Genomic DNA, 25,640 nt, shown 5'->3' with positions numbered 1-25,640 from the left:
AAGAGTCTTCTCCAACACCACAGGTCAAAAGCATCAATTCTTCAGTGCTCAGCTTTCTCTATAGTCCAACTCTCACATCCATACATGACCACTGGAAAAACCATAGCTTTGACTAGACAGACCTTTGTTGGCAAAGTAATGTCTCTGCTTTATAATATGCTGTCTAGGCTGGTCATAGCTTTTCTTCCAAGGAGCAAGCATCTTTTAATTTCATGGCTGCAGTCACCATCTGCAGTGATTTTGGAGCCCCTAAAAATAAAGTCTCTCACTGTTTCCATTGTTTCCCCATCTATTTGCCATGAAGTGATGGCACTGGATGCCATGATCTTAGTTTTCCGAATGTTGAGTTTTAAGCCAACTTTTTTCACCCTCCTCTTTCACTTTCATCAAGAGGCTCTTTACTTCTTCGCTTTCTGCCATAAGGGTGAGGCAGATTTGATCCAACCAGGGATCAAACCCCCTGTAGAAGTGTGGAGTCTTAACCACTGGGCCATCAGGGAAGTCCTGAACATATACTTTTTATTCACACAAAAAAGGTGCTTTTAAAGAAACCAGATAGCACCTGAATTGCATTTACTCCTCTTACCAGACTGCATGAGCTCACACACGCACACCTGCACACACATGCACAGATGTGCACACACGTGTACATCTGGTCTTGAGAACTCTTGGGAAAGTATGGCCAGAAGTAGCAGCTGGCCTCACCCCGCCCACTTCAGCTCACCTCCCTAAGGACCACCGTGCAGAGGTGACAGGAGAATCTCTGCAGAGGTGGAGCTTGAGGGACAGCTGCCCAGGGGGCTGAGTTTGGGGGTGATGCTAACTTCTGAGTGAGACTGGTTCCTTTCCCATCTTGAGCGAGAAGCCCCCTAGGATCAGGGTTCAGAAATGCAAGACGTGGCTTCAGGGGAGAACGGCAGAGCAGAGTCCAAAGGAACCGGTTTATTGCAGCTCATAAAAGCTGGAGGAGGAGCCAGCGCCTCTGAAGGGGCAGACAAGAAAAGCTCTGTGCCCCTTGGAGCGAGCGAGCGACCTCTAGGGGTGCTAGGGTCCCGTCAGTCCTGAAGGGCCCTAAATCCTTGTTCCCTCACCCCTGGGTCACTCCCCCAAAGGAGAAAGGAGGACGGAGGAGACTGCTCCTCTGGTTTGGTAGGATGAAGGGTCCAGGTGCCCCTACCTTTCCTGGCAGGTGCTGTCCACCTGCAGCGAGCATCTGGGCCCCAGGCAGAAACGTATCCCATCCCTGGGTGCTCGCTGGGGACCCAGGGGTGGGGCCCCTCGGCTGTGGGTGTCTGGCAGTCACTGGGCTCCTGGCTCCCAGGGACACGGCGGCCACCTGCCTCCCCACCCCCTCGCCCATTCCCTCTCTCCCTGGGGCCCTATCTTCCCTTATATGGTGAAGGCAGTTCCTAGAAGGGGGGGGGCGGTGGGGACAAAGGTCGCTCTTCTCCAGCCAGCTTGCCACAACTCCCTGAGATCTCCCAGGTGGCAGCTGCCTCCCCCAGACAGGTAAGGCCACCCTGCGGGGACCCAGCACTGTAGGTGGTGGGAGAGGGCAGGACCGGGTCGGCTGCTTCCGGCCGCGGGCAGCCTGGGGCCTCCTGCAGCTTCTTGGGGTGGGGGTGAGGGAGAGGCTTGGATCTCTGGAGAGTCTGGAAAGGGCAGGGAGCACAGGGTGGCCTCCCAGGCCTCCAAAAGAAGGACAGTGGAGCTTCCACCCCAGACAACGGCCCTTTCCTACCCCACTGCCTGCCATCGGTCCCCACCCTGTGTTGGGTGCCACCTGGCCCGGATCGCCCTGGACAGAGAAGAATCTGAGGACTTGTAGATGTAAAACCCGCCAGTCCTGGGCCATCGGGGAGCAGCTTGTCACCCTGACCTCCCTCTCCCCCTCCCCTGGCTCCCACCATCTTTTTGCTCATTTCTTCCTCATCTGAGATGGTTTTTTTCTCTGCATCTCCATTTCCTTGTCACTCCTGGGACCTCAGCACTCTTGTCTCCTGGATACCAAAGTGTGAGCAACAGGCATCAGGGATGGAATGGGCAAAGACAGAAGCAGGGGCAGGGGGCTGGTGGTGGCAGGGCCGGGCCCCGTCTACCCTCGGCCGCCCTTGCAGGCATGCTATCCCATCTCTCCTCCCCTGGACCCATCCCCTCAGCCTCACCAGACCCTGTAGCCCCATTCAGCTGAAAGGAGGTGGGGCAGGGGAGTGGGGATCTTGGGACATACTGACCACCCGCTTCCCAGGAAGCCTGTTCAGGTGCTCTTGGGTGGGGGTGAGGCTGAGTCTGCAGGCTGGAGGGCTGGCATATGTCACTCGCTCTGCTCTCACTGGCCTAACAAAGCAACAGTTTGTCCTTCGTTTCGAATACTGCCACATCCCTGTCCTGCTCAGAACTGCATAACTAGGGACAGAGAGCAGTGGGAGCACTCTGGAGCTCTTTGGAGCCCGAACTCCCAGGACCATGGGGCAGCACTTATAAAGGGAAGATGGGACCCAGGGGACAGCAGGAACCCTAATTCTTCCATGGCCCTAAGAAGGGCCACTCCTTTCATTCTACAGTTCAGTATTTCTGCTTCAAGAATATTTATTGAGCACCTAGTATGTGCTGGGGGGCTTCCCAAGTGGTGCTAGGGTAAAGAACCTGCCAGGCAATGCAGGAGACTTAAGAGACACGGGTTTGATCCCTGGGTTGAGAAGATCCCCTGGAGGAGGGCATGGCAACCCACTCCAGTATTCTTGCCTGGAAAATTCCATGGACAGAGAAGCCTGGTGGGCTACAGTCCATACGGTCTGCCACAACCTGAACATGACTGAAATGACTTAGCATGCATGTGTACTAGGAGCTGGGGGTTACATAGACAAACGCGTCTGGGTCCTTGACCTTGAGAACCTCATACTTACAAACAGAGCCTAGCACCATCCTGTGGTGAGAGGACCAAGAGAGGCATTTTTTGGCCAGGATGGCTTGGGGTCCCTGAGGAGGGGTCTCTCGTCTAACTTGAGGATTCTAGGAAGGCATCTTGGAATAAATGAAACCTAAGTTGAGACCAGAAGAGCTTGGGAGTGTTGGCCAAGTGAAGAATGGTGGGGAGTGCATTGGAAAGGAAAATGAAAGGAAAAAGAAGGGACATGAGGGGAGACTGAGAAGCAGCATGGGGCGGGTGGGTGTGGCCAGGGCCAGTGAATGGTGTGCTGTTACCAGAAGCAGAGAGGGATGGGGGTGTGTTGGAGGGCAGGAGAAGGAAGGTTTCGGGGTGTGCACCAATGGCTGACTTCGGGGTCCGGGAGTGATTGTGCCCTTTGGTGAGGTGGGGACAGAGGAGCGCGGGGACCAGGAGTGAGGGGGGAGCCAGTGAATTCAAGTTGAGGGAGAAGACATCACATATTCAAACCCAGGGCAGGGCTGTGCTATGGGCAACGGGGAGTCAGCATGGGCCCCCTACTCCTCCCAGCAGTTCAGGAGATGCAAGGCTGGAGAGGGTCCATTGGAGTGGGGGCACTGTGGGACAGAGGCATCTGCTCTAACCAGCATCTACATCTGCTCTAACCAGCATCTACGAGGCAGGAGCAGCTGGCGAGTATCCATGGGGTACTCTTGCAGTGTGAGTCCACCTCTTGGGGTGGCTCTCCCAGAATCCCCTTGCCCACCTCTTCCCTCTTCAGGCTGCTGGAGGTCCCCAGTCCTGATTTCTCTCTAGGGAGGCAGAGCGCCAACTTTTTCAAACCCCTGCTCCCCTGAGTCTCCACTGTTTTGATGGATAAGAAGGGCCTCATCTTGTCTGTCCTCTTTTGCTTTTGCTGGTCCCTCCTAGATTCAGAACACATTCCTGATGGGACTTTTTTTTTTGTAATTTTTCATTAATTTATTTTGTGCCACACTGCATGGCACGTGGGATCTTAGTTCCCCAACCAAGGATTGAACCTGTGCCCCCTGCAGTGGAAGTTCATTCTCAACCCCTGGACCACCAGGGAGTTCCCCCAGTGGGACTTTAGGGATCACCTGGTCGTCGACTGCCAACCTCATGGGTGAAGATACACACCATGTTCGCACAGCTAGTGAGGGTCGGTCTGTTTTGGCAAAAAGAGGGATATGGGCAAAAGTGGTGATTGAAATAAGAGGAAACGTTTTCTTCATTTGTACCCAAATTGGTTCAACTGAACAAGGAGTCCTGGGAACCCTGAGGTCTCCATGGATTGAGAAATATCTCATGGAGGAGGCCCTGACCCACAGGGATATCAGACAGGACCCAGGCATTAGGGGCTCCTACAGGTGCAGTGCTGGCCATCAGCAGGTGGCCCTAATTTGCTGGAGGGGGCGCTAATCAGAGACTGGGCAGGAAGACGTTGTCCCCAGATTCCACAATGCCAGGGAGAGGATGGTCACCCTTCAGGAGTCGGAAGAGGGAGTTTATCAGCAGTAAAGACCAGGTCATTGTTCCAAGGGGTGACTCAGAGTCCAGGTGAAAGGAGAGATTAGGTAGGTTCCAGCTGTCAGAGCACGGTGGTGGGGGCCACATAATCTTTCATTCATTATTCATCGGTTCAAGGAGCATTCATGGAGGGCAACTCCAAGCCAGGCTGGGTGGTAGACTCCGTGGGGAATGCGATGGCCTCCAGACTGGGAGGGAGGGGCAGGAAACCTGGGACAAAAATTACTGGGGACAAGTGACTCTCCTCCCTAGCTCATCGGAATCACTGGGGAGTTTTGAAAGCACCTCTGGCTTGCCTCCCCAAAGGCAGAAAATAAAGTGCCCAAGCCTGGGCCCCACCCTGGCCTAATTAAATCAGAATCCTTGGGGGTTTGAGATAGCTTGAGCATCAATGCACCAGTGTTGTTTAAAGCTCCCTAGGCAATTCTGATGAGCACTTGGAGTAGAGAATATAGCTAGAGGTCAAAGGAAAAGAGCCATAAAATAGAGCATGAAAGAAGATAGGGGAGAGATTTCTTCAAGCTCAGTGGGTGGAGGGCGGTTCCCAGTGGGAAAGGTTCATTCATTCATTCATTCACTCATTTATTCCCTCATCCATCCACTTAATTACTTTTACCCACAAACTCAGCCAACCACCCAACCACCTGACCATCTACCCACACACCCACTCAACAAAGTTCCAGCAGAGCTGGAAGCTGGGGATTCAGCACTGAACAAACAGGGCCCTACCCCGGTGGGGTCCACATCTTGTGGGCCACCAGAACAGTAATTGAGGGGTGTTTGAGGGTTTGGGACTTCCCTTGTGGCTCAGCTGGTAAAGAATCCACCTGCAATGCAAGAGACCTGGGTTGGGAAGATCCCCTGGAGAAGGAAAAGGCTGCCCATTCCAGTATTCTGGCCTAGAGAATTCCATGGAATTTAATGTCCATGGGGTTGCAAAGAGTCGGACATGACTGAGCGACTTTCACTTTCAGTTGAGAGTTGGGGGTAGCAAGAAATAGGAAACTGCTGCACACACTTTTCTATTGTGATAAAATACACAGAACATAAGACTTACCATTTTAACCACTTTAAAGCATACAATTAGGGGGCATTCAAGACATTCAAAATTCTGTGCAGCCATCACCGCTGTCTAGTTTGAGAATATTTTCATCATCCCAAATGGAAACGCCACACCCACAAGGGGTTACTTCTCATTCCTCCCTTCCCCGCAGCCCCTGACAACCACATGCTGTCTCTATTGATTTGCCTGTTCTGGACACTTCATGTAAATGCAGTCACACAAAATGGGGCCATTGTGTCTGGCTTCTTTCACTTGGCATCTTGGTCAAGGTTCACCCACGATGCAGGGCGTATGGTGCTTAATTTCTTCTGATGGCTGAGTACTACTCCATTGTGTGGACAGACCACCGTTTGTTGATTTAGTCATCTGTTGATGAACATTTGGGTTCTTTCCACCTTTTGGCTCTTGTGAATAGAGCTGCTATGAAACTTTATGTACAAGTTTTGTTTGAACACCTGTTTTTCTTCAATTCTTTTGAGCATGTATACTTTTCAACCCTTGTTTATTCTTTGCTTAAAAAAAAAAAAAACAACTCAGTATGATATGTATTTTTTAGCCAGGCATGACTTTGATCAAAAATTTTCAGGCAGAAAAATCGTTTGGGTCTGCATCAAGAAGGACCTTGTGTGCCAGGCTTAGGAGTGGGACCTTTTTTCAGTGGGTGATAGGGAGTCAGGAAAGGTGTTTGAACAAGAGTGACAAGATCAGAGCCAGGTGGGACCCCCCTGGCCAGTCAGGGCCCAGGGTGGGGACCTTCTCTCAGAGCCCTGAGCCCTGGAGAGAGAGGAGCTCTCCAGGGCTGGGCTGGAAGAGTGGCCCCTGAAAGCCAGGGTTCCCAGGTCTTCTTCTTGCTCCCACACCACTTCTCCCCTAGGCTCATCCGCCATGACCAAACTGAGCGCCCAAGTCAAAGGCTCCCTCAACATCACCACGCCTGGGGTGCAGATATGGAGGATCGAGGTGAGGATACTGCCTGGTCACAGGGCAGGCTCTGCAGGCCGGGGATGGACTGAGGCGAGGAAGGCTTGACTGTCCTCCACCCTGCCCTGCTGGCCTGCGAGCCCCTGGTGCCATCCCCGCCCTGTCCTCAGGCATCGACCCCTCCTCCTGCTCCTTCCTTTCCCGGCCCGCCCTCCTCACATCCACCCTCCTGGTCGGTTTTCTCGTGCTCTCTTCCTGGCTCTTCCTTTCCCAACTCTCCGTTCTGTTAAAGGGAGGCAGGGAAGCTGGGGGTCCTGGGTGGTCAAACCCTCTGACTTCCCTTCTCTCCTTAGGCCATGCAGATGGTGCCTGTTCCTTCCAACTCCTTTGGCAGCTTCTTCGATGGTGACTGCTATGTAATCCTGGCTGTGAGTGGGGAATGGGCAGGGGAGGCGGCGCAGCAGAGAGCAAAGCTTAGGGCAGCAGCAGGAGGAACCGGGAAGCTGGGGGCAATGGGCACTGCTGCCCAGCTTCATCCCAAGATAGTGTTCAGTGGGCGTTCCCAGCCTAGCCATAGCACCAGAGGGTCAGAGATCTAAGAGCCAATTGCTGCCCTTGAACCACTGAGCTCCCAGCTGGGGTGACCCTCTGTGGATTTATAGTCTTGGACGAGCTTCTGAACTGGTGGGATGTCACCCTACTTTGAGTCCATGTTCCCAAAATCCACAGTCAACTTCATTTGACTGTCTTGGTTTCTTCTGCATCCTGTATCATTAATGCATTTGTACTTTTACTGATTCACTTTTAAAATTTAAATCTATTTATTTAAAAACTTAACTCATGGAGAAGGAAATGGCAACCCACTCTAGTAATCTTGCCCGGAAAACACCATGGACAGAGGAGCCTGGCAGGCTACAGTCTGTGGGATCACAAGAGTCAGACACGACTTAGCGACTAAACCATCCACCACTACAAAGTGAATATATGCCTAAAGATAATATGTGAAAAGGATATTTGCCATATACTATCTAGTTTTTTGGTGGGAGGGTGGGAGTCAAGGAAGACTTGGGATTATTTTTTCATCAACTTCCATTTTATACTTATTTATAATGGCCATTATTTTTACTAATACCGTAAAACTATGAAAATGAATAAAATACTAAAAGTTTCATATAAAAAAAACTTAACTCAGTGTCATTATCACAAATGGAAAGCAGTATCCCGTTTCACAAACAGAAAGTAGCTATAAAATATTTCCATAATCAGGGATTTCCTGGAGGACCGCTGGTTAAGACTCCACACTTCCACTGCAGCGGACGTGGGTTCTACCCTGGTTAGGGAACTAAGATCCCCTATGCTGAGAGGGGTGGACAAAAAAAAATTTTCAAAGTCATCTCACTGTATACTACCAAGTCACCTCCTAGACCTCTGATGGTCTGTGCACATAATTTTGGAAAATGCTGCCGTAGTCCAACCAAGTTATTTCCAAGGCCCAGGGGAAGACACCTGCCCCATGTCTCAGAGGGTCTGAGGAACTACAACAACACAGGGCTCCTGACCACTCGTCCCATGAACTTCTCCATGCCAAGCTCCCCTGTGGTGCTGGCCCCACACGTTCAGGAGACCATGTAAAGCAGGGAGGCAGGGAGAGGACTGTGGGAGCCCAGGGCCTTGGGCCCACTGGACGTGTTCTCTCCTTAGATCCACAAGACAGGCAGCAACCTGTCCTATGACATTCATTACTGGATCGGCCAGGCCTCGTCCCAGGACGAGCAAGGGGCGGCTGCCATCTACACCACGCAGATGGATGACTTTCTGAAGGGCCGGGCCGTCCAGCACCGTGAGGTCCAGGGCAACGAGAGTGACACCTTCCGAGGCTACTTCAAGAAGGGCATTGTGTACGGAGGTGCACGCTACAGGCTCGGGAATGGAGCCAGGGCTGGGAGGGATACCTGAGGCTGGGGGGCAGACCTGGGGCTGGAAAGGGAGCCTGAGGCTCTGCAGGGAGCCCATGAAGGTAATTTTTGTTCACCTTTCCATTCCCCACCCCCATCTCTCCTGCTGCCCTGTCCTTGGTCTTCAGCCTTGAGTTTGGGAGGAGACACAATTCTGTCTTCAGCATTTTCCCTCTTCCCTTCGCTTCAGTCCCCCTGTCCTGTCCTTCCACATGGCCTCATTACCATGCACCCACCTTTTGCAGGCCTCTCAGCAGGGCTAGAACTAGGGTGAGGCAAGCGAGGCACCTAGGGTACAAAGTCCAAGGAGGCACTCACGGCCAGGGTCATGCAAACGGAGGCGATAGAGTGACCTTGCACTTGCATGGCCCTGAGAGTGAGTGCCTTTTTGGGGTTTGTGACCCCAAGGCCTCAGGCACCCCTTTACTCCCAGCCCCAGCCCTCAAATGGGCCCCGTGGCAACCACATCCCCAGGATCTGGGAGGACGGGGGGTCTGTCACACCTCCCAGCCCACTGCCTTGGGTCAGTTCACATCTCTTCACAGGATCCGGAAAGGGGGCGTGGCTTCTGGCATGAAGCAAGTCGAGACAAACTCCTATGACATCCAGCGGCTGCTCCACGTAAAGGGCAAGAGGAATGTGGTGGCCGGAGAGGTGGGCATCAACCAGGGCTCAGGGAGCACAGCCTCCTCTCCTCCTATCCACTGCCCTGTCTGGGCGGAGGGCAGAGGCTGAGGAGGGGTGAGGGGCAGGGAAGGGGTGGGGGAGAGATTGATGGATGATGGACAGGATCTGAGTGGGGTCTGTGCCTGCCCCATGGCTCCCCAGGTGGAGATGTCCTGGAAGAGTTTCAACCGTGGGGATGTTTTCCTCCTGGACCTTGGGAAGCTCATCATACAGTGGAATGGGCCGGAGAGTAACCACATGGAGAGACTCAGGGTAACCCTGCCCTGTGCCCAGCCCCCAGATCGCACGCTGCTCCTCCCTGCTCCTGCCTCCAGCACCTGGCCTCCCTCCCAAACTTGCCAGACTGCTGCCACGCCTCCACCAGCCCCCATTTCCTCAGCGCTCTCTTCCCTGACTGTCCGGGGTGCTATGTTTGAAGGTGAATCTGAGTCTCCATGTGTATGCAGTGAGGTATGCGTGTAGGAGTCCGCATGCATGCACTGTGGTGGATCCACTAACGTCTGATGAGTCCCTGCTTGTGGCAGATGCTGTGCCCAGCACTGGGAGCCGGTGGTCAATGAAATGGGCAGAGCCCTGCCCTAGCTCTGGCGTCCAGTGGGCCATCCAGGAGGGGAGACAGATGTGAAGGGAATATTGGAGAAGTGAGGGGTGGGGAGTGTGGCTCTCAGGGTTCGGAGGGGTCTAAGAAGGCTTCTGGGAGGAGGGCGGGTGGGGAGGAGCGGGCCCTAAGGCAGGAGAGAGGTGTATGGCAGACAACCTTCCAGCTCAGACGAAGCCCGAGACGGGGACTTTGGGGAGTTTGGAAAGGAGGGTGGGGGTGTCTCAAAGGATGTGCTCTGTGGTCAGGAAGCCATGTGACAGGGTTGAGGTTTGTTCTCAGTGCCTGGGATGCCGTTGAAGGGCACCCTGACTTCTGAGGGGCGAGGGGAGAGGAGGAGCTGAGGGCACATGCCTAGGTGAGGAGGGGGCTGGGAAGGTGGAATCACAGGACGTATGTCAGGTTGGGGGTGACAAGAGAGGAGAGAGACAGAAGTCAAAGGTTGTGCTTTTTGTGGGGATGGGTAGGGTCCCATTTTCTCAAATGGAAAGATCAGGGAGCAACAGAGTTGGGGAGAAAATGAAGGTTGGGTTTGGGGCATCTTAAAATGGGGCTGTCTTGGGAGCTGGATAAATAGGGCTAGGCTGGAAACAGAAATGTGGGCCTGGCGAGGGGGGCAGTGGGGTGAAGGGAGCCGTGGAGAGGGGAGGGGGCCGGAGTGGAACGGCCGGGAACTGGGTAGGAGACGCTAGGCTGAAAGAGTGAGCCAGGCTGTGTGTGTGTGTGTGTGTGTGTGTGTGCACATGTGTGTGAGCCCATGTGAGGCTTTGTGTGTGTGTGAGTGTGTGAGGGTGTGTGTACATGGCTTTGGGACAAAGAGACAGGACTGTGATCTTCAGGGCTCACCTCTCATGCAAAACTTTGAAGCAAAATCACACATTTCAAACAATGTCAAAACCAAAGGCCTGGCAAGTCCCGCCCCCTCACCAGACCCCCTCTTGCTCATGAAGAAGACTGCTCTTCCTGAGGTTTTAGTTTGGCTTCCTGACACACATCTTCAAAGCCTGGTCCCCTCCTTGAAAGGGAAGCGCTGGGCAGGTGCCTCCCCTTTTGGGGCTGCTGGGCTCTCCAGGTGTGGTCTGGGGTGGCGGATGCTGCCCTGTCCACCGCCCCCACCGCCCCCGCCAGCCTTCATGCGTCCCGGGGCCTCCCTGCAGGGCATGAACCTGGCTAAGGAGATCCGCGACCAGGAGCGGGGTGGGCGCACCTACGTGGGTGTGGTGGACGGGGAGGACGAGAAGGCCTCACCACAGCTGATGGAGATCATGAACCACGTGCTGGGCCAACGGAAGGAGCTGAAGGCCGCCGTGGCCGACACGGTGGTGGAGCCGGCCCTCAAGGCTGCCCTCAAGTTGTACCAGTGAGTGCCCGGCTGCATGGGGCTCCTCCTGGCACAGGGGGTACCTCCTGGGGGAGGAGACCCCGGGGCGAGTGTCCAGCATCCTCCTTGTCTATGCCGCATCTTTGTCCTGCAGTGTGTCTGACTCAGAGGGAAAGGTGGTGGTCAGAGAAATCGCCACGCGGCCACTCACACAAGACCTGCTCAGTCACGAGGTGAGAAGGTCCGGGGTGCCCCCAGCCCCAGCTCCCCATCACCCACCCGCCCCCTGTCCACTCTCCACCAGGGGCCTGGGGTGGTTGGGGTGGGGTCGCAAGAGGCAAACTTCTGTGTCTGCAGCTCCCCCAGCCTGCGCCCTCAGGCTCTTGCCCTGTGCTTTCTCTCCCGCCTCCAGGACTGTTACATCCTGGACCAGGGAGGCCTAAAGATCTATGTGTGGAAGGGGAAGAATGCCAACGCCCAGGAGAAGAAGGAAGCCATGAACCAGGCACTGGTGGGTCTGGGCGTCGAGGAGGAGAACTTGGAGGAGGGGCAGAGAAGGCCGCCCAGCAGGGAGAGGGCAGTGGGGGCCAAAGGCCAGGGATGGTTCTGGGGCTGACTTAGCTCTGGGGTGTCATCTTGAGGGTTCTCTGCACCCCAGGAAGCCAACCACCCAGCGACCTCAAGAATCGTCACAAAAAGGGAGCCTCCTCAGGGCTTGCACCTTGAGTTTGGCTCTGAAAAGGGAGAAAGAAACGGAGGCCAGCCTCCTTACAAGAAGCAGGGTGGGTCAGCATGGGGCTGAGGCCAAGTCAGAGTTTGGGGTCATTGTAGGAGCTGGAGTCAGTAATCCTGAACTGGCTGGGGGTCAACGTTGGATTGGGGGTTGGGCTCAAGTTTGGAGATGGAGACTGGAGTCAGGTTTGGGTCAGATTTGGCCTTGGAGTGAGGGGTCTGAAGTGGGTTTGGGGGTTAGAGTTAGATTCAGGGTTGAGGTCAGAGTTAGGTTTGAGGTGGAGTCTGGTGTGACCTGGGGTGGGAGTCAGCTGGGTTAGGTTTGAGGTCAGCACTGGGACCAGTGAATAGAGTCTGGCTTGGGCTTGGGGCCAGGGCAGGTTAGTGGTGGGTCTGATTAGGGTTACAGCCAGGCTTTGGCTCCTGTTGGGGGGTGGAGGCTGGGGGAGGGACACACCCCAGACTCCTCCTTCTTGTCCCAGAACTTTATCAAAGCGAAGCAGTACCCACCGAGCACACAGGTGGAGTTGCAGAACGACGGGGCCGAGTCAGCTGTCTTTCAGCAGCTCTTCCAGAAGTGGACAGTACCCAACCGGACCACCGGCCTAGGCAAAACCCACACCGTGGGCTCCGTGGGTGAGGGCTGGCCTGAGGTGGGGTGGGGCCAGAAGCGGGCAGTGGGGCCAGGAGAGCGCTGGACCTGCCTCCTGCCCTCCTTGAGCACTCCTCTCGTGAACACTGCACCCTGACTCTGGGCTCCCCAGGTGGAGGGGCGTGGACACAAAGGGACTTGGATAAACTTAAGAGTTGTCACAAAAAGGGAGCTGAGAACAACTCACCTTTCATTTGGAGTAGTGTTAGGTCTCCTCAGAACCCAAACCCAAACATCTCCAGTCTTCCAGACAATATTTGCTAAGGACAAGCTCCATGCCACGCACCCAGGGGAGGAGAAAATGTCCCTCCCGTGGCTGCTCTGGGAGGCCCGGACAAAACATGAGTCTTACAGGAAGGAGATAGGGTTCTGTGTTATAGCTCTGCCACTGGCTAGCTGTGTGACCTGGGATAAGCTACCGAATCTCTCTAGCCTCAGTTTCGTCATCTGTAAAATGGGTCTAAGAATTGCAGCTCCCATTCAGGGCTGTTGTGAGAACCTGGGGGAACTCAGCTGGTGACATTGGGTGTCATGATTTCCCCCCTCACTCCAGCCAAGGTGGAACAGGTGAAGTTTGATGCCATGTCCATGCATGTCCAGCCTCAGGTGGCTGCCCAGCAGAAGATGGTGGACGATGGGAGTGGGGAGGTGCAGGTATGACAGGGGGAGAGAGGCCCGGGCCAGGGGGCGGGGTTGGTGGAGTCTGTCCTGGACCTCACACTAGCCTGGTACCGGCCCCAGATGTGGCGCATCGAGAACCTAGAGCTGGTGCCTGTGAATACCAAGTGGCTTGGCCACTTCTTTGGGGGCGACTGCTACCTGCTGCTCTACACCTACTTCATCAACGAGAAGCCGCACTACTTGCTCTACATCTGGCAGGTCAGGCCCCACTCCACCCTGTTTAGAGTGCAGCTGCTCAACCCCACTTCACTATACCCCTGCCAAGCGGCCATCGCCCTTGAGTTGAATACCTCTGGTGTGGATATCTTACCCGCTTTCCATTTTGGAACTGCTCTGGCTGGGAGATCCCCCTGACGCTGGGTAGCCCCACTCACAACCCTTCCCCTTTGGCTCTCTGAGTCTCCTTTCCAACTTCCATGGCTTCCTGTGCCTTCTCTTCACCCGCTGTGACTGGGTTTCTATGTCCAGATGCGAGGGAGCGGGAGATGTCTGGGGGTGCTGGGGGGTGAGTGGAGGGTAGTCGTGGTGTTTCCTCAAGAAAGGTGCAGTAAGCGGGAGAGGAGGTTGGGGGTCAAGGTGGGTTGGGGTGGACTGAGGCTGGAGAAAGATTAGGTGTGGGGCTGGGATCACAGATGAGGTCTGGGTTGGGAGGGTGGATTTTGGTTTTGTTCAGGGTGGGGATTGGTGGGGAAGACAGTTGGGTTTAGGGCCAGTCAGAATTGGATATGAAGTTAGAACTGGCAGCTGGCCTCACCTCACCCCTCCCACCCTGCACATCCCCAGGGCAGCCAGGCCAGTCAGGATGAAATCACAGCCTCCGCCTATCAAGCCGTCATCTTGGACCAGGAGTACAACAATGAACCGGTCCAGATCCGGGTCCCGATGGGCAAGGAGCCACCTCACCTCATGTCCATCTTCAAGGGATGCATGGTGGTCTACCAGGTGCGGCAGTGAGGTGGGGTGGGCTCCAGGAAACAGGGGAGAGGGAAGTCCTCTCCCCTGGGAGGGGACTGTTTGAGGCTCCATCACTTATGTGCAATGGAAATAGAAACAACTACTCAATATTTTTAAAAATCCATTTAATAAACACTTAGCATGTATAAGACTACTACTCTCTACACCCCAACTCCTCTTTAGATGAAAAAAGAAGTTATTTTGGATAGATGTGCGGAATGATGAACCTAAGGTGCACTGGCACCTTTTTTTTTTAACTTTTTATTTTGTATCGGTGTGTAGCCAATTAACAATGTTGTGATAGTTTCAGGTGAACAGCAAAGGGACTCAGCCATACATATACATGTATCCATTCTTCCCCAAACTCCCCTCCCATCCAGGCTGTCAAATAACCTGGAGCAGACTTCCCTGTTGAAATAGCCATCTCTTGCGTTCCTTTAGCAATAACCTATTTATTGAACACTTACTAAGTACACAGCCCTCTGCAAAGACCGAGGGGGAGAAGAATGCCATGCTAATGCTGCTTACCATCTTGCTGAACGAGCAGTGAATCAACAGTCCAAGGCAGGGTGTGCCTCAGTTCAGTTCAGTTGCTCAGTCATGTCTGACTCTTTGCCACCCCATGGACTGCAGCATGCCAGGCCTCCCTGTCCATCACCAGATCCTGGCGTTTACTCAAACTCATGTCCATTGAGTGGGTGATGCCATACAACCATCTCATCCTCTGTCGTCCCCTTCTCCTCCTTCCTTCAATCTTTCCCAGCATCAGGGTCTTCTCAAATGAGTCAGTTCTTTGTATCAAGTAGCCGAAATATTGGAGCTTCAACTTCAGCATCAGTCCTTCCAATGAAGATTCAGGACTGATTTCCGTTAGGATTGATTGGTTTGATCTCCGTGCTGTCCAAGGGACTCTCAAGAGTCTTCTCCAACACCCCAGTTCAAAAGCATCAATTCTTCAGTGCACAGATTTCTTTATAGTCCAACTCTCACATCTATACATGACCACTGGAAAAACCATAGCTTTGACTAGACGGACCTTTGTTGGCAAAGTAATGTCTCTGCTTTATAATATGCTGTCTAGGTTGGTCATAGCTTTTCTTCCAAGGAGCAAGCATCTTTTAATTTAATGGCTGCAGTCACCATCTGCAGTGATTTTGGAGCCCCCCCAGAAATAAAGTCTGTCATTTTTTCCACTGTTTCCCCATCTATTTGCCATGAAGTGATGGAACTGGATGCCATGATCTTAGTTTTCTGAATGTTGAGTTTTAAGCCAACTTTTTCACTCTCCTCTTTCAATTCATTAAGAGGCTCTTTAATTCTTCTTCGCTTTCTGCCATAAGGGTGGTGTCATCTGCATATCTGAGGTTATTGATATTTCTCCTGGTAATTTTCATTCCAGCTTGTGCTTCATCTAGTCCAGAATTTCTCATGATGTACTCTGCATATAAGTTAAATAAGCAGGGTGACAATATACAGACTTGACGTACTCCTTTCCCGATTTGAAACCAGTCTGTTGTTCCACGTGTGCTTAAATGCCAGAAATACGTTTCATTCAAAGGGACTCGTGAATACAGTGATCAGTGAACAGGCCGAGTCCATGGTGGAAAGAGGGTTGGGAGGAGATTTTGACACTGGGGGGGGGGGTGGGGGCGGGTCACAGCTCCGCAGGGGTCAAATGAAGGCGATGCAGAGGCATAGCCAGCACGAAGGCCCCGGGGAAAGGCCCTGTGGGGAATCATGAGAAGCTTGGCTGAGCTAAATGGAGGGTTTGGAGAGCTGAGAGTGACCCTGGAAAGGCAGGTTGCCTCCTCATGTGAGGCCTCAAATGACCCCCTGAAAGCTGGGTTCTGGTCTGTAGACCTAGAATGGTTCTAGTCTGAACCAAGCTGTCAGGCAGGGGAGTGCCCGTGACCAAAGCAATGTTTTGGGAAGACTAGTTAGGTGATGGTGTATCAGAGGACCACCTTTGGTAAGTTACTCCTGCCCATCTCTCCCTGCAGGGAGGCACATCCCGGGCCAACAGCGTGGAGCCTGTGCCCTCCACCCGGCTATTCCAGGTCCGAGGAACCAGCGCCAACAACACCAAGGCCTTTGAGGTCTCACCCCGGGCCGCCTCCCTCAACTCCAACGACGTCTTCATCCTCAAGACTCAGTCCTGCTGCTACTTGTGGTGTGGGAAGGTGTGTGCAGAGTTGAGTGGCCTCCCCCTCCAACTCCCCCCGCCCCCCCATAGGCCCCGCCTCCTGGTTTCCCAGCTGCCTCTGGCCCCGCCTCCCACCTCCTCAACACTGGATCTGGATCCCTCCTCTCTGCCTCTGTGTCTGAGTAGGTCTTTCTCATTCTGTTTGTCTCTGGTGACTCCTGTCTGTCCCTGTGTTGGTCCGTCTTCATGTTTTTTTTTTTAACCCTTGCCTGAGATCAACACGTGCACAATGCTGTATTTATTTATGGCTGCGCTGGATCTTCATTGCTGCATGCGGGCTGCTGTCTGGTTGTGGTGCGCAGGGTTCCCATTGCAGTGGCTTCTCTTGCACAGGCTCTAGGCGCACGGGCTTCAGCAGTTGCAACACTGGGGCTCAGCAGTTGTGATCTGCTGGCTCTAGGGCTTGAGGGCTTCAGTAGCTGTGGCACAGAGGATCATTAGTTGTGGCTCTTGGGCTCTAGAGCTCAAGCTCAGTAGTTGTGGTGCACGAGTCAATTTGCTTTGTGGCGTGTGGGATCTTCCTGGACCAGGATTCGAATCCACGGTCCCTGCATTGACAGGCAGATTCTTATCCACGATGCCACCAAGGAAGTCCCTTAAAAAAAATATTTATTTACTTATTTGACTATGCTGGATCTTAGTTGCAACAGGTGGGCTCTAGGTCCCTGATCAGGGATCAAATCCAGGCCCCCTGCATTTTGAGCACAGAGTCTTAGCCACTGGACCACCAGGGAAGTCCCCTGTCTCTATGTCTTGGGCTCTCTGACTCTCCCTGTGTGTGCCTGTTGCTGCCTCCCCCTTTATCTCTATCATGAGGACTCAGTCTCTTGGAGGCCTCCGCCTATCCACTGGGAGGGTCTATCCACTTGTCTCCTCTGCCATCCTTTGGAGCATCAAGGACGCTGGGCTGTGTGCACAGGGCCTTGATCCAGGAGAGTCTCTCAGGCCCAGGAGCTCTAGGCCAGTGAATGTGGTGGAAGGAGGGGGAGGCGGGGCACTGGAGGTGGACTCCCCCAGTACAGCCACCCCCCCTTTTTCCAGGGTTGCAGTGGAGATGAGCGGGAGATGGCCAAGATGGTTGCTGACACTGTCTCCCGGACTGAGAAGCAAGTGGTGGTGGAGGGGCAGGAGCCGGCCAACTTCTGGCTGGCCCTGGGCGGGAAGGCCCCCTATGCCAGCACCAAGAGGTAACTCCCAGGTCCCTCGACCTCCAGCTTACCTTCTGAGGCTGGAGAGCCTCCCAGCACCTCTACCCACATCACCTAGACCCTGCAGCAGGTGTGGATTGAGGACTCTGTGTGTCGGGCTCACAGGGCTACCAGATGAGGAAGGGGCAGCCGAGGCTCTGGGAGCCTCTTGGCACAGGGGCTGTGTCTGTGCTACTTATTGTGGGATTCCCAGGGCCTGGGGTGGATATTTCCTGCAAAGGGAGTGCACACCCAGAGGAGGCAGCTCAAAGAGAGGGGTAGGACTCTAGGTGTGCCCTTTGGGAGGAAGATGCCAGGGCCCCATCAGCCACTGACTTTCCATGCTGCCACAGGACCAGATGCTGAGGAACACAAGTTGTAAGCCTAGTTTTCTGAAGAAGGTCCATGAGCCACCATTTCCTCAAAAGCAAAAAGACATGTACTATATTAGCAGCAGGAGCGATAGAGGAAAGATATTAGGAAGAACTTCCTAACAGGACTATAGAAGAGCCCACTGAAATGCTTGTCCTGGGAGAGTAGTGGGAATTTCTCCTTTGGAGGGCTCCTGGACTCTTGGTAGGATGGGGGACTTTTGGTGTGATCAGAAGAAAGAACATTTTTCTAGGAGATGAGCTTTCCAACACAATTTCCTTTCCGCCTTGCAGGCTGCAGGAGGAAAACTTGGTCATCACTCCCCGGCTCTTTGAATGTTCCAACCAGACTGGGCGCTTCCTGGCCACAGAGATCCCTGACTTCAATCAGGATGACTTGGAAGAGGAAGATGTTTTCCTGCTAGATGTCTGGGACCAGGTAGTTTTGAGGCCTGGGGACCGCCCTTCCGACCACCCTAATCCCAGGGCCAATAAATAGTGGCTTTAAGGATAGGTAAGGTTTGATGTTTTCTTGGCTTCCATATACATTTTCTCTGAGATTGGTGTTACGAACAGCAGGAGCATAAGAAAGAAGAAGGCAGGTCAGAGAGGAGGATGCCCAGTGGGGCTGCAGGGCACGACGTGTACTCCCAAAGTCCAGTTGATTTTATGAGGCAGAGGAGTGTTTCTGAGGGTCTTTGGCTCTGAAGAGGCTGGGAGTCACACATCTACAGAATATCGAAGTAGAGGGCATCTGTCCAACCCCAATTTCCAGAGGCAAAGTTAAGGCCGGATGGGGCCTGCCTAAGGTCAGGGTCCACAGCAGGATGTCTGAGCCTGGGTGAGCCGAGGGTGGGCAGGGGAGGCTGACTCTGGGATGCTCCATAGGTCTTTTTCTGGATTGGGAAGAATGCCAATGAGGACGAGAAGAAAGCCGCAGCCACCACAGTGCAGGAATATCTCAAGACCCACCCCGGCGGCCGGGACCTTGAGACCCCCATAATTGTGGTGAAGCAAGGGCACGAGCCCCCTACCTTCACAGGCTGGTTCCTGGCTTGGGATCCCTTCAAGTGGAATGTGAGTGGCCCCAGCCCACCTGGTCCTCCCACCCCAGCACATGCTTCATAGCACATGCGAGGAGGCCAGGGTAGACTCCTGGGTTTTTCTGTTCACTGGGATAGATGACCTGTGATGTATTTGTAAAGGGGCTTCAAGAGACTGAGAGTGGACAGTAAGGCTGAAGGAAGACTATGAGGCCCCCTGGTAAGGGAGAGGGAAGGAAGTCCATCAAAAATTTAGGCTAATGACAGTGTCTTGCTTGTACACTAGATTTAGCTCAAAGCTCCTGGGACATTATTGGGAAGAGCTGTACTGATTATTTAAATGCAAATGAATTGAAATTAAGCAAAATCAAAGAATTGATTTCTCACATTTCTCACTAGTCATGTGTGGCTGGCTGGTGGTTGCCATACTGGACAGCACAGAAAAAGAACGTCCATCATCATTGTGGAAACTTCTATGAGATGGCATTGATGGGTCCTCCAAACACATCAGTTCTACATGTCTAAATATGTGTCTTCCAGCACTAAATTCTAAGCAAAATGGGTCCTACGTGGTCCTGACCTGAGGAACAATGAAATAGACTTCCACAGAATTTTCCTAAACAGGCCCCAGAGAGAAGCAGAGGGCAAGTCCTCAAAATGGAAAAGGAAATGGCAACCCATTCCAGTATTATTACCTGGAAAATCCCATGGACAGAGGAGCCTGGCAGGCTACAGTCCATAGGGTCGCAAAGAGTAGGATACGACTTAGTGACTAAACCACAAATCACAGTGAAGGTTTTCTGCAGGAGGAAGGAAAGCTAAGGTAGAATGAGTGTTGCCCTGGTGGCTTTGGGTACACAAAATTGGCACAACAGATGAGATTAGGGAAACTGAGAGCTTAATTTCCTCAAATGCCTTAAAAAAAATCAGTGTTTGATGAGCCAAGTGTTTGATGAGGGAGCCCAACAAATCTCAAGTCTGCACACCTAGATGTGTCCAGAACTTCTCAAACCCAGGTCAGTGTCCCACATCAACAACTCTGGCAGGTCTTCCCCCACCCAGATCTGTGCCGGCTTCTTTCTCAGACTCATTCATGTACTCACTAGTTCATGCTGTCAGCATAGCTGGAACTCATAATGTGCCATGCTTGCTGCCAAGTCCTGGGATGTGGAGATGGGGCTCCCCATGGAGCCAAGGTCCTCTCTATTCCTTTCACTCCTCTGTGACAGTGTCCCCTCCAGGCTCTGAGGGGAGCTCCCCAGTTCTTCAGGACCCCTGAGTCCCGCACAGTGTGGGTAGGGTTTCCAAGGCTGCATGCAGCTTCTTAAACTCAGAGGGTGGGGAAAGATCATACTCTCCATCTCCGTGGTGGGCTGAGCGAGGCAAATAGTCCCTTGCCCCAGCCAGTTACCTGTCAGCCCTTCATGCTCATCCTTACCATCCAACCTGATTTTTCAGGGACAGCCTCCAGCCTCCCCCTGATTCCCCCTTCCCCTTCTCATCGCCCCTCGGCCCTAGAGCAGCCTTCTTTCAACGCCTGAAGGAAAATGGTCCTGTCTCCTCTGCTGAAACCCAGGTCTAATTTGTCACTTACTTTATATGCAGAACTCCAAATCCTATGAGGACCTGAAGGCGGAGCTCGGAAACTCTGGGGACTGGAGCCAGATCACTGCTGTGAGTACGGGGCAGGTGGCAGGGGCCCCCACAGTGTCCACTGACAGTGGTTAGACCCATGAAAGCTGAGAAAGCTCCAGAGAAGGTGCCAGGGTCTTCTGCTTTCTTTCCACCATTTTCTCCTTCTTCTCCTGGAAGTTCTTCTTGTTATTTAACTTCAGTGTCTTGCGTGGGTTTGTCTCCTCCATTCCCTAGTGAAATGGTCCCCAAATTTTATCATGTGTAAGAGTCTGGGTGATGGGGAATTTGGGGGTGGGGGAAGCTTATTGAAATGAAGATTCTGGGACTTCCCTGGTGGTACAGTGGTTAGGACTCCGTGCTTCCACTGCAGGAGGCACAGGTTCGATCCCTGGTCAGGGAACTAAGATCCCACAAGCCGTGCCCCCCCATCCACAAAGAAGGAAATCCCAAAGTCCCATTTCCTGAAATTCTGGTTTGTAGAATTGGGTTGAGACCTGTTAATATGTGTTTTTCACAAAGGGCCCAGGTAATTTGATCCAGTTAGTCCTCAGACCATACTTGGAGAAGTAATGATTTCTCTACTATCATCACCCTTCTCCAGGTAGAAAAACCTTCTCCTTCGATCTTTCAGTTAGTTCATAGAGATATGTTCAGCCTGCAGGCTTAGAATGTGGAAATATGAAGTCAAAGATGTTCACAGGCTTGCAGGCGGGATAAGACCAAGTAGACCTGCAGAATTGTGGCCAGTACATGAGAACAATTTCCCAAGCACACCGGGGTTATCAGCAGATAACATGTGAATTCCTCGGACCCACCCACAGCCTGGGAACCCCATGGCACTATTAACCCTTCTTGGTTGACTGATGGTGCAGGCAGGAAAGCGTAGGTAGTTAGGTCAAGGCTAAGAGAATTTATGGTTGACAGTTTCATATCAGATAAGAGAAAGGTCATAAATGTCCAAGGTAGACCTCGAACATTCGCGCTAGCCATAGAGAAGTTTATGTCATAGAACAAAACAGTTTTGTTTACGTGTTTTTCAAAGCTGGTCATAGAGCCAACCAGCTTTGGTTGAATATAGACCTCCAAGCTTTAGCTTGTGGATCCTGTCCAGTATGCCATATTCTTATGAAGAGTGTGTGTATACGTATGTGGACAGTGGGAGGCAGGGGTCATGGAAGGCTTATATTTTTTTGGTCACACTGCACAGCTTGAGGGATCATAGTTCCCTGACCAGGATTGAATGTGGGCCCTCAGCAGCGAACGTGCTGGGTCCTCACCCCTTGACTGCCAAGGAACTCCACGGAGGGCTTCTTGAAGGTTCCCTAGGGTCATTGATGACTTCAGAGAAAAATGCAGCCTGGGAGGCAGCCACAAACCGGCTGAAGTAACGTTTTCTGTTTCTTCCCCAGGAGCTCACAAGCTCTAAACCGGAGGCGTTCAATGCTAACAGCAACCTCAGTTCTGGACCTCTACCCATCTTTCCCCTGGAGCAGCTGGTGAACAAGCCCACAGAGGAGCTTCCTGAGGGCGTGGATCCCAGCCGAAGGGAGGTGGGTCAGGGCCTGATTTAGCCAGAGATTTTTTCTTGAAAGATGAATGGGAATTATTCAGGCAGAGTGGGATATTCTTGGAGAAGGGAACAGTATACATGGAAGCCCAGAAGTAGGATGTAAACACAGCTTGGGTGAAAGGGCAAGATGGCCAGAGCAAGGGGTGGGTGGAGCTGGGAAGGGGCAGCTGCTGGGTGGAGGGGGGCACTGGGCAGCACCTTTTTTGTCAGGCTGGGGAGGGTGGTGTCCACCCTAAAAGTCAAGGGGAGCTATTATGGGTGAAGCAAGGGAATGGCCGTCAGGTTTACATTTTTCAAAGCCCACTCTAGTTGCTCAGTGAAGAATGGACTTGCTAAGTCTCCTTTAGTCGTGTCCGACTCTTTGTGACCCTATGGACTGTAGCCCGCCAGGCTCCTCTGTTCATGGGATTTTCCAGGCAAGAATACTGGAGTGGGTTGCCATGCCCTCCTCCAGGGGATCTTCCCGACCCAGGGATTGAACCTATGTCTCTTATACCTCCTGCACTGGCAGGCAGGTTCTTTTCCACTAGCCCCATCTGGGAAGCCCAAGAATGGGTGGGGATGGGTGGAGATGGTTTCGAGAAGTATTTAGGTTAAATCAGCAACACTTGGTAATGACTGGATAAATGTCATGAGAGGGGGGGTAATTGTGTCATTTTCTGAGATTGAAAAAAACCCTGGGTCAGACCCAGCTTAAGACAGGGCCAATCATGAGTTTAGTGGCACCGGGGAGACATCCAGGTTGGAATATCACTATGTGTATGGTAGGCTGGCAATTCAGAGGCGTGCCGGGGAGGAGACGAGTCAGCACAGGGTCCCTCAGGGAGAGCAGCTGCTGTCTGTGTGGTTTTGGGGGAGAGAGTTTGGCAAGAAGGGCATGTTTTAAAAAACACATTTCTAATATTCATTCTCTGTTCATGAAGATCCAAAATAGACTGCAAATCTAGCTTGAGAGGGTATTGAGAGAAAATTTCCCCAGTGTTACAATAAACCATAAAGAAGCCTCAGAAATGAATTAAGGAACCTATAGATGGGAGTTGGCTATTTCCTCCAGGAACATCTGAGTCTGTTATGGGTTTGGGCCCAATATACACATAAGTGTATTGTTTCTAGAACATGTGCATCCTCCTTGTCACCTTTAGACCCCTTTATGCATTACCTGTGTCTTCACTGTAATATTGGGATGATCCTAATAGCATATATTATTCTTAAAAATATTACAAATACTATTTCCCCAGCCTTGGTCCACAGGAAGTGTTCTGTATGTGTAAGCTGTTATTGTCATTGCTTGTTTTACACCTCAGAAAACTCAGATCCAGAGCAGGGAAGTGACTTTCCCAGTTAGTAGCCGAGTCAGAGCAAGAATCAGGTCTTCTGAGTCCCACTCTTCCTGTCATACCACGTAACACACAGAAAGTATTTCTAAAGGGAAGGGTAGCCAGTATTATTGGGCCAGGTGATTTAAAGGAGGCTAAATAATGACCATGTACTTTGTTGGTAAGGCTGTGGAACAACATATATTATTTTGCTGTGAGGGCAGAATGTTACTACCCCTGTAGAGGGGAATTTTGCAATATCTAATAAAATATACATTAGCCTTTTTAAAAAAAGGTAAATAGATCACTAATTTTGAATATAAGAAACAGAGTCAAGACAACTCCACCATGGTAGAAGAGGTCTGAAAGGCTTCAGTTCAGTTGCTCAGTCTTGTCCAACTCTTTGTAACCCCATGGATCACAGCACGGCAGCACGCCAGGCCTCCCTGTCCATCACCAACTCCCGGAGTTTACCCAAACTCATGTCCATCGAGTCAATGATGCCATGCAACCATCTCATCCTCTGTGGTCCCCTTCTCCTTTTGCCCCCAATCCCTCCCAGCATCAGGGTCTTTTCCAATGAGTCAACTCTTTGCATGAGGTGGCCAAAGTATTGGAGTTTCAGCTTCAGCATCAGTCCTTCCAATGAACATCCAGGACTGATCTCCTTTAGGATGGACTGAAAGGCTTAAATTCTTTTAAAAATTTTGTTGTCACCGATGATTAAATTGTGGGAGTAGTGTGCATTCTTATAGAAAAATTGAGGGTTCCAGGCTAAGTTGGGAGAGTGCACACACTCTCTGGCTGCTCCAAACTCAGAAGGGAGGGCCAGTTACAGTGAACAGTGGGCTGGTGGGTCTCGCTGCAGGCAGTAGCAAGAAGGGCAATCCGAGTACCCATGAGTAAACCACAGAGAGGCGGATGTGGGCATGGGTGAGGCTAGTAATCAGCTGGCAGGACCGCAGGGTTCAACAACAGGACCAGTGGAAAGATACAAGTCCACTGGGATGGGCAGTCCCTGCTATCTTGCCTGGGGGGTCAGAGTCCAGAAGTCTCAACCAAGCTGCAAAGCCAGCTTGGGTGGGACAGAGGGCACCTAAAGCATTTGCAGACCATGGACACAACCATAGCTGTCAGGGACCTTCTTCCAAAACAAAGTGCTCCACCACCCTGCCTGGGGGATTGGGGAGCTCAAGGCTCCAGGAGCCTTGAGCAGAAAATGCCGAGGTGGGAGGCAAAGGATAACAGGTTAGAAAACTGGAGCTTCAGATCCACCTGAGTTTGAACTTCATCTAAAGGTGTTTACTAAGAAGCTGTTCCGTGCAACCTGGGCTTGAACTCCACCTACAGGTGTTAACCGTAAAGCAGCTGTTCAATTCAGGGCTCTCTGCAGGAGTCAAAGAAACTTTCTCCAGGGCAATCCTACAGAGCAGAACAGCCCCAGATTGAAAAGAAATGCCACCTCCCCCCTCCCTGTCCCTTTCCTGACCCTCACCACATTGCCTCTTTTTGCTCGTCATCTGATTTCTATGCTACACCTCTGTGACTCATCAGAGCTAACTCTAAGCAAGGAGCTGACCCTCTGGTCCCTCTCCTCTTCCAGGAGCACCTGTCCATTGAGGATTTCACCCGGGCCTTGGGGATGACTCCTTCTGCCTTCTGGGCTCTGCCTCGATGGAAGCAACAAAACCTCAAGAAAGAAAAAGGACTGTTTTGAGAAGCAAAAGTAGCTTGTAGTTTAAAGTAGTAGCCTACCCTGCTTGCAGAGCTTCATTATTAATGGTATCAGTAAATTGAAGTGAATCAACTGAAGTGAAAACCCAGTCTGGTGATGCCGCTTGTTTAGTAATCTACCTGTTCTTCCAGAAAGATGATTCCTCTATAAGGAGACTGTGGTCCCAATTTCAGCTCTCAGGAAGCTGGCTGCATTGTTTTTTATCCAGGGGTGTTGCATCACGTTCAACGCCTTCTGCTCTAGTGCTTTCCCTTCTGAGACGAGCAACCCAGCACTCCATGGAACCTCAGTTATGGAGAGCCTCCCCTAGGGCTTTATTATGGCTCATCTTTAATTACGGCAGGTGGGCCGAAGCATTTTTCAGTTTTACATCTTTCCCAGAGTAATGGCTTTTCTTTTTCACATGTATTTACGTAAATAAATTTACATGTATTTAACATAGAAGGAAGTTACTGCCTTCCTCAGGTGATAAGTTAAAGGGACTTGTTCTTTGGAAGAGCTGAATGATCCAGGTGATGGCCCTATTTAGGAGGTTCCACAACACTCACTAACCAGTACCCAGTGAGAAACACATACCCACT

The 25,640-nt window shown here is 52.2% G+C and overlaps 1 protein-coding gene across 1 annotated transcript; it reads left to right on the top strand.

The window, feature by feature from the left end:
- The first annotated feature begins 1,460 nt into the window (after positions 1-1,460).
- Positions 1,461-25,530, top strand: VIL1 (villin 1). Its single transcript, XM_086340101.1, has 20 exons — positions 1,461-1,509; positions 6,373-6,458; positions 6,773-6,847; positions 8,121-8,317; positions 8,920-9,028; positions 9,203-9,313; positions 10,817-11,019; positions 11,135-11,213; positions 11,393-11,491; positions 12,195-12,348; positions 12,918-13,018; positions 13,106-13,243; positions 13,829-13,987; positions 16,000-16,179; positions 17,244-17,389; positions 18,055-18,199; positions 18,649-18,837; positions 20,409-20,477; positions 21,848-21,988; positions 24,928-25,530. The coding sequence occupies exons 2-20, from the start codon at positions 6,384-6,386 to the stop codon at positions 25,039-25,041; spliced, it is 2,484 nt and encodes an 827-aa protein (XP_086196227.1). The 5' UTR covers positions 1,461-1,509; positions 6,373-6,383; the 3' UTR covers positions 25,042-25,530.
- Positions 25,531-25,640: the final 110 nt, after the last annotated feature.

The sequence above is a fragment of the Bos grunniens genome, chromosome 2 (genome assembly GCF_055505025.1).
Source record: "Bos grunniens cultivar Pamir isolate PY7600 chromosome 2, Bosgru_T2T1.0, whole genome shotgun sequence".
Classification (NCBI taxonomy): domain Eukaryota; kingdom Metazoa; phylum Chordata; class Mammalia; order Artiodactyla; family Bovidae; genus Bos; species Bos grunniens.
Note: the sequence above shows the minus strand (reverse complement) of the source record. Positions and strands in the feature narration are given on the sequence as shown.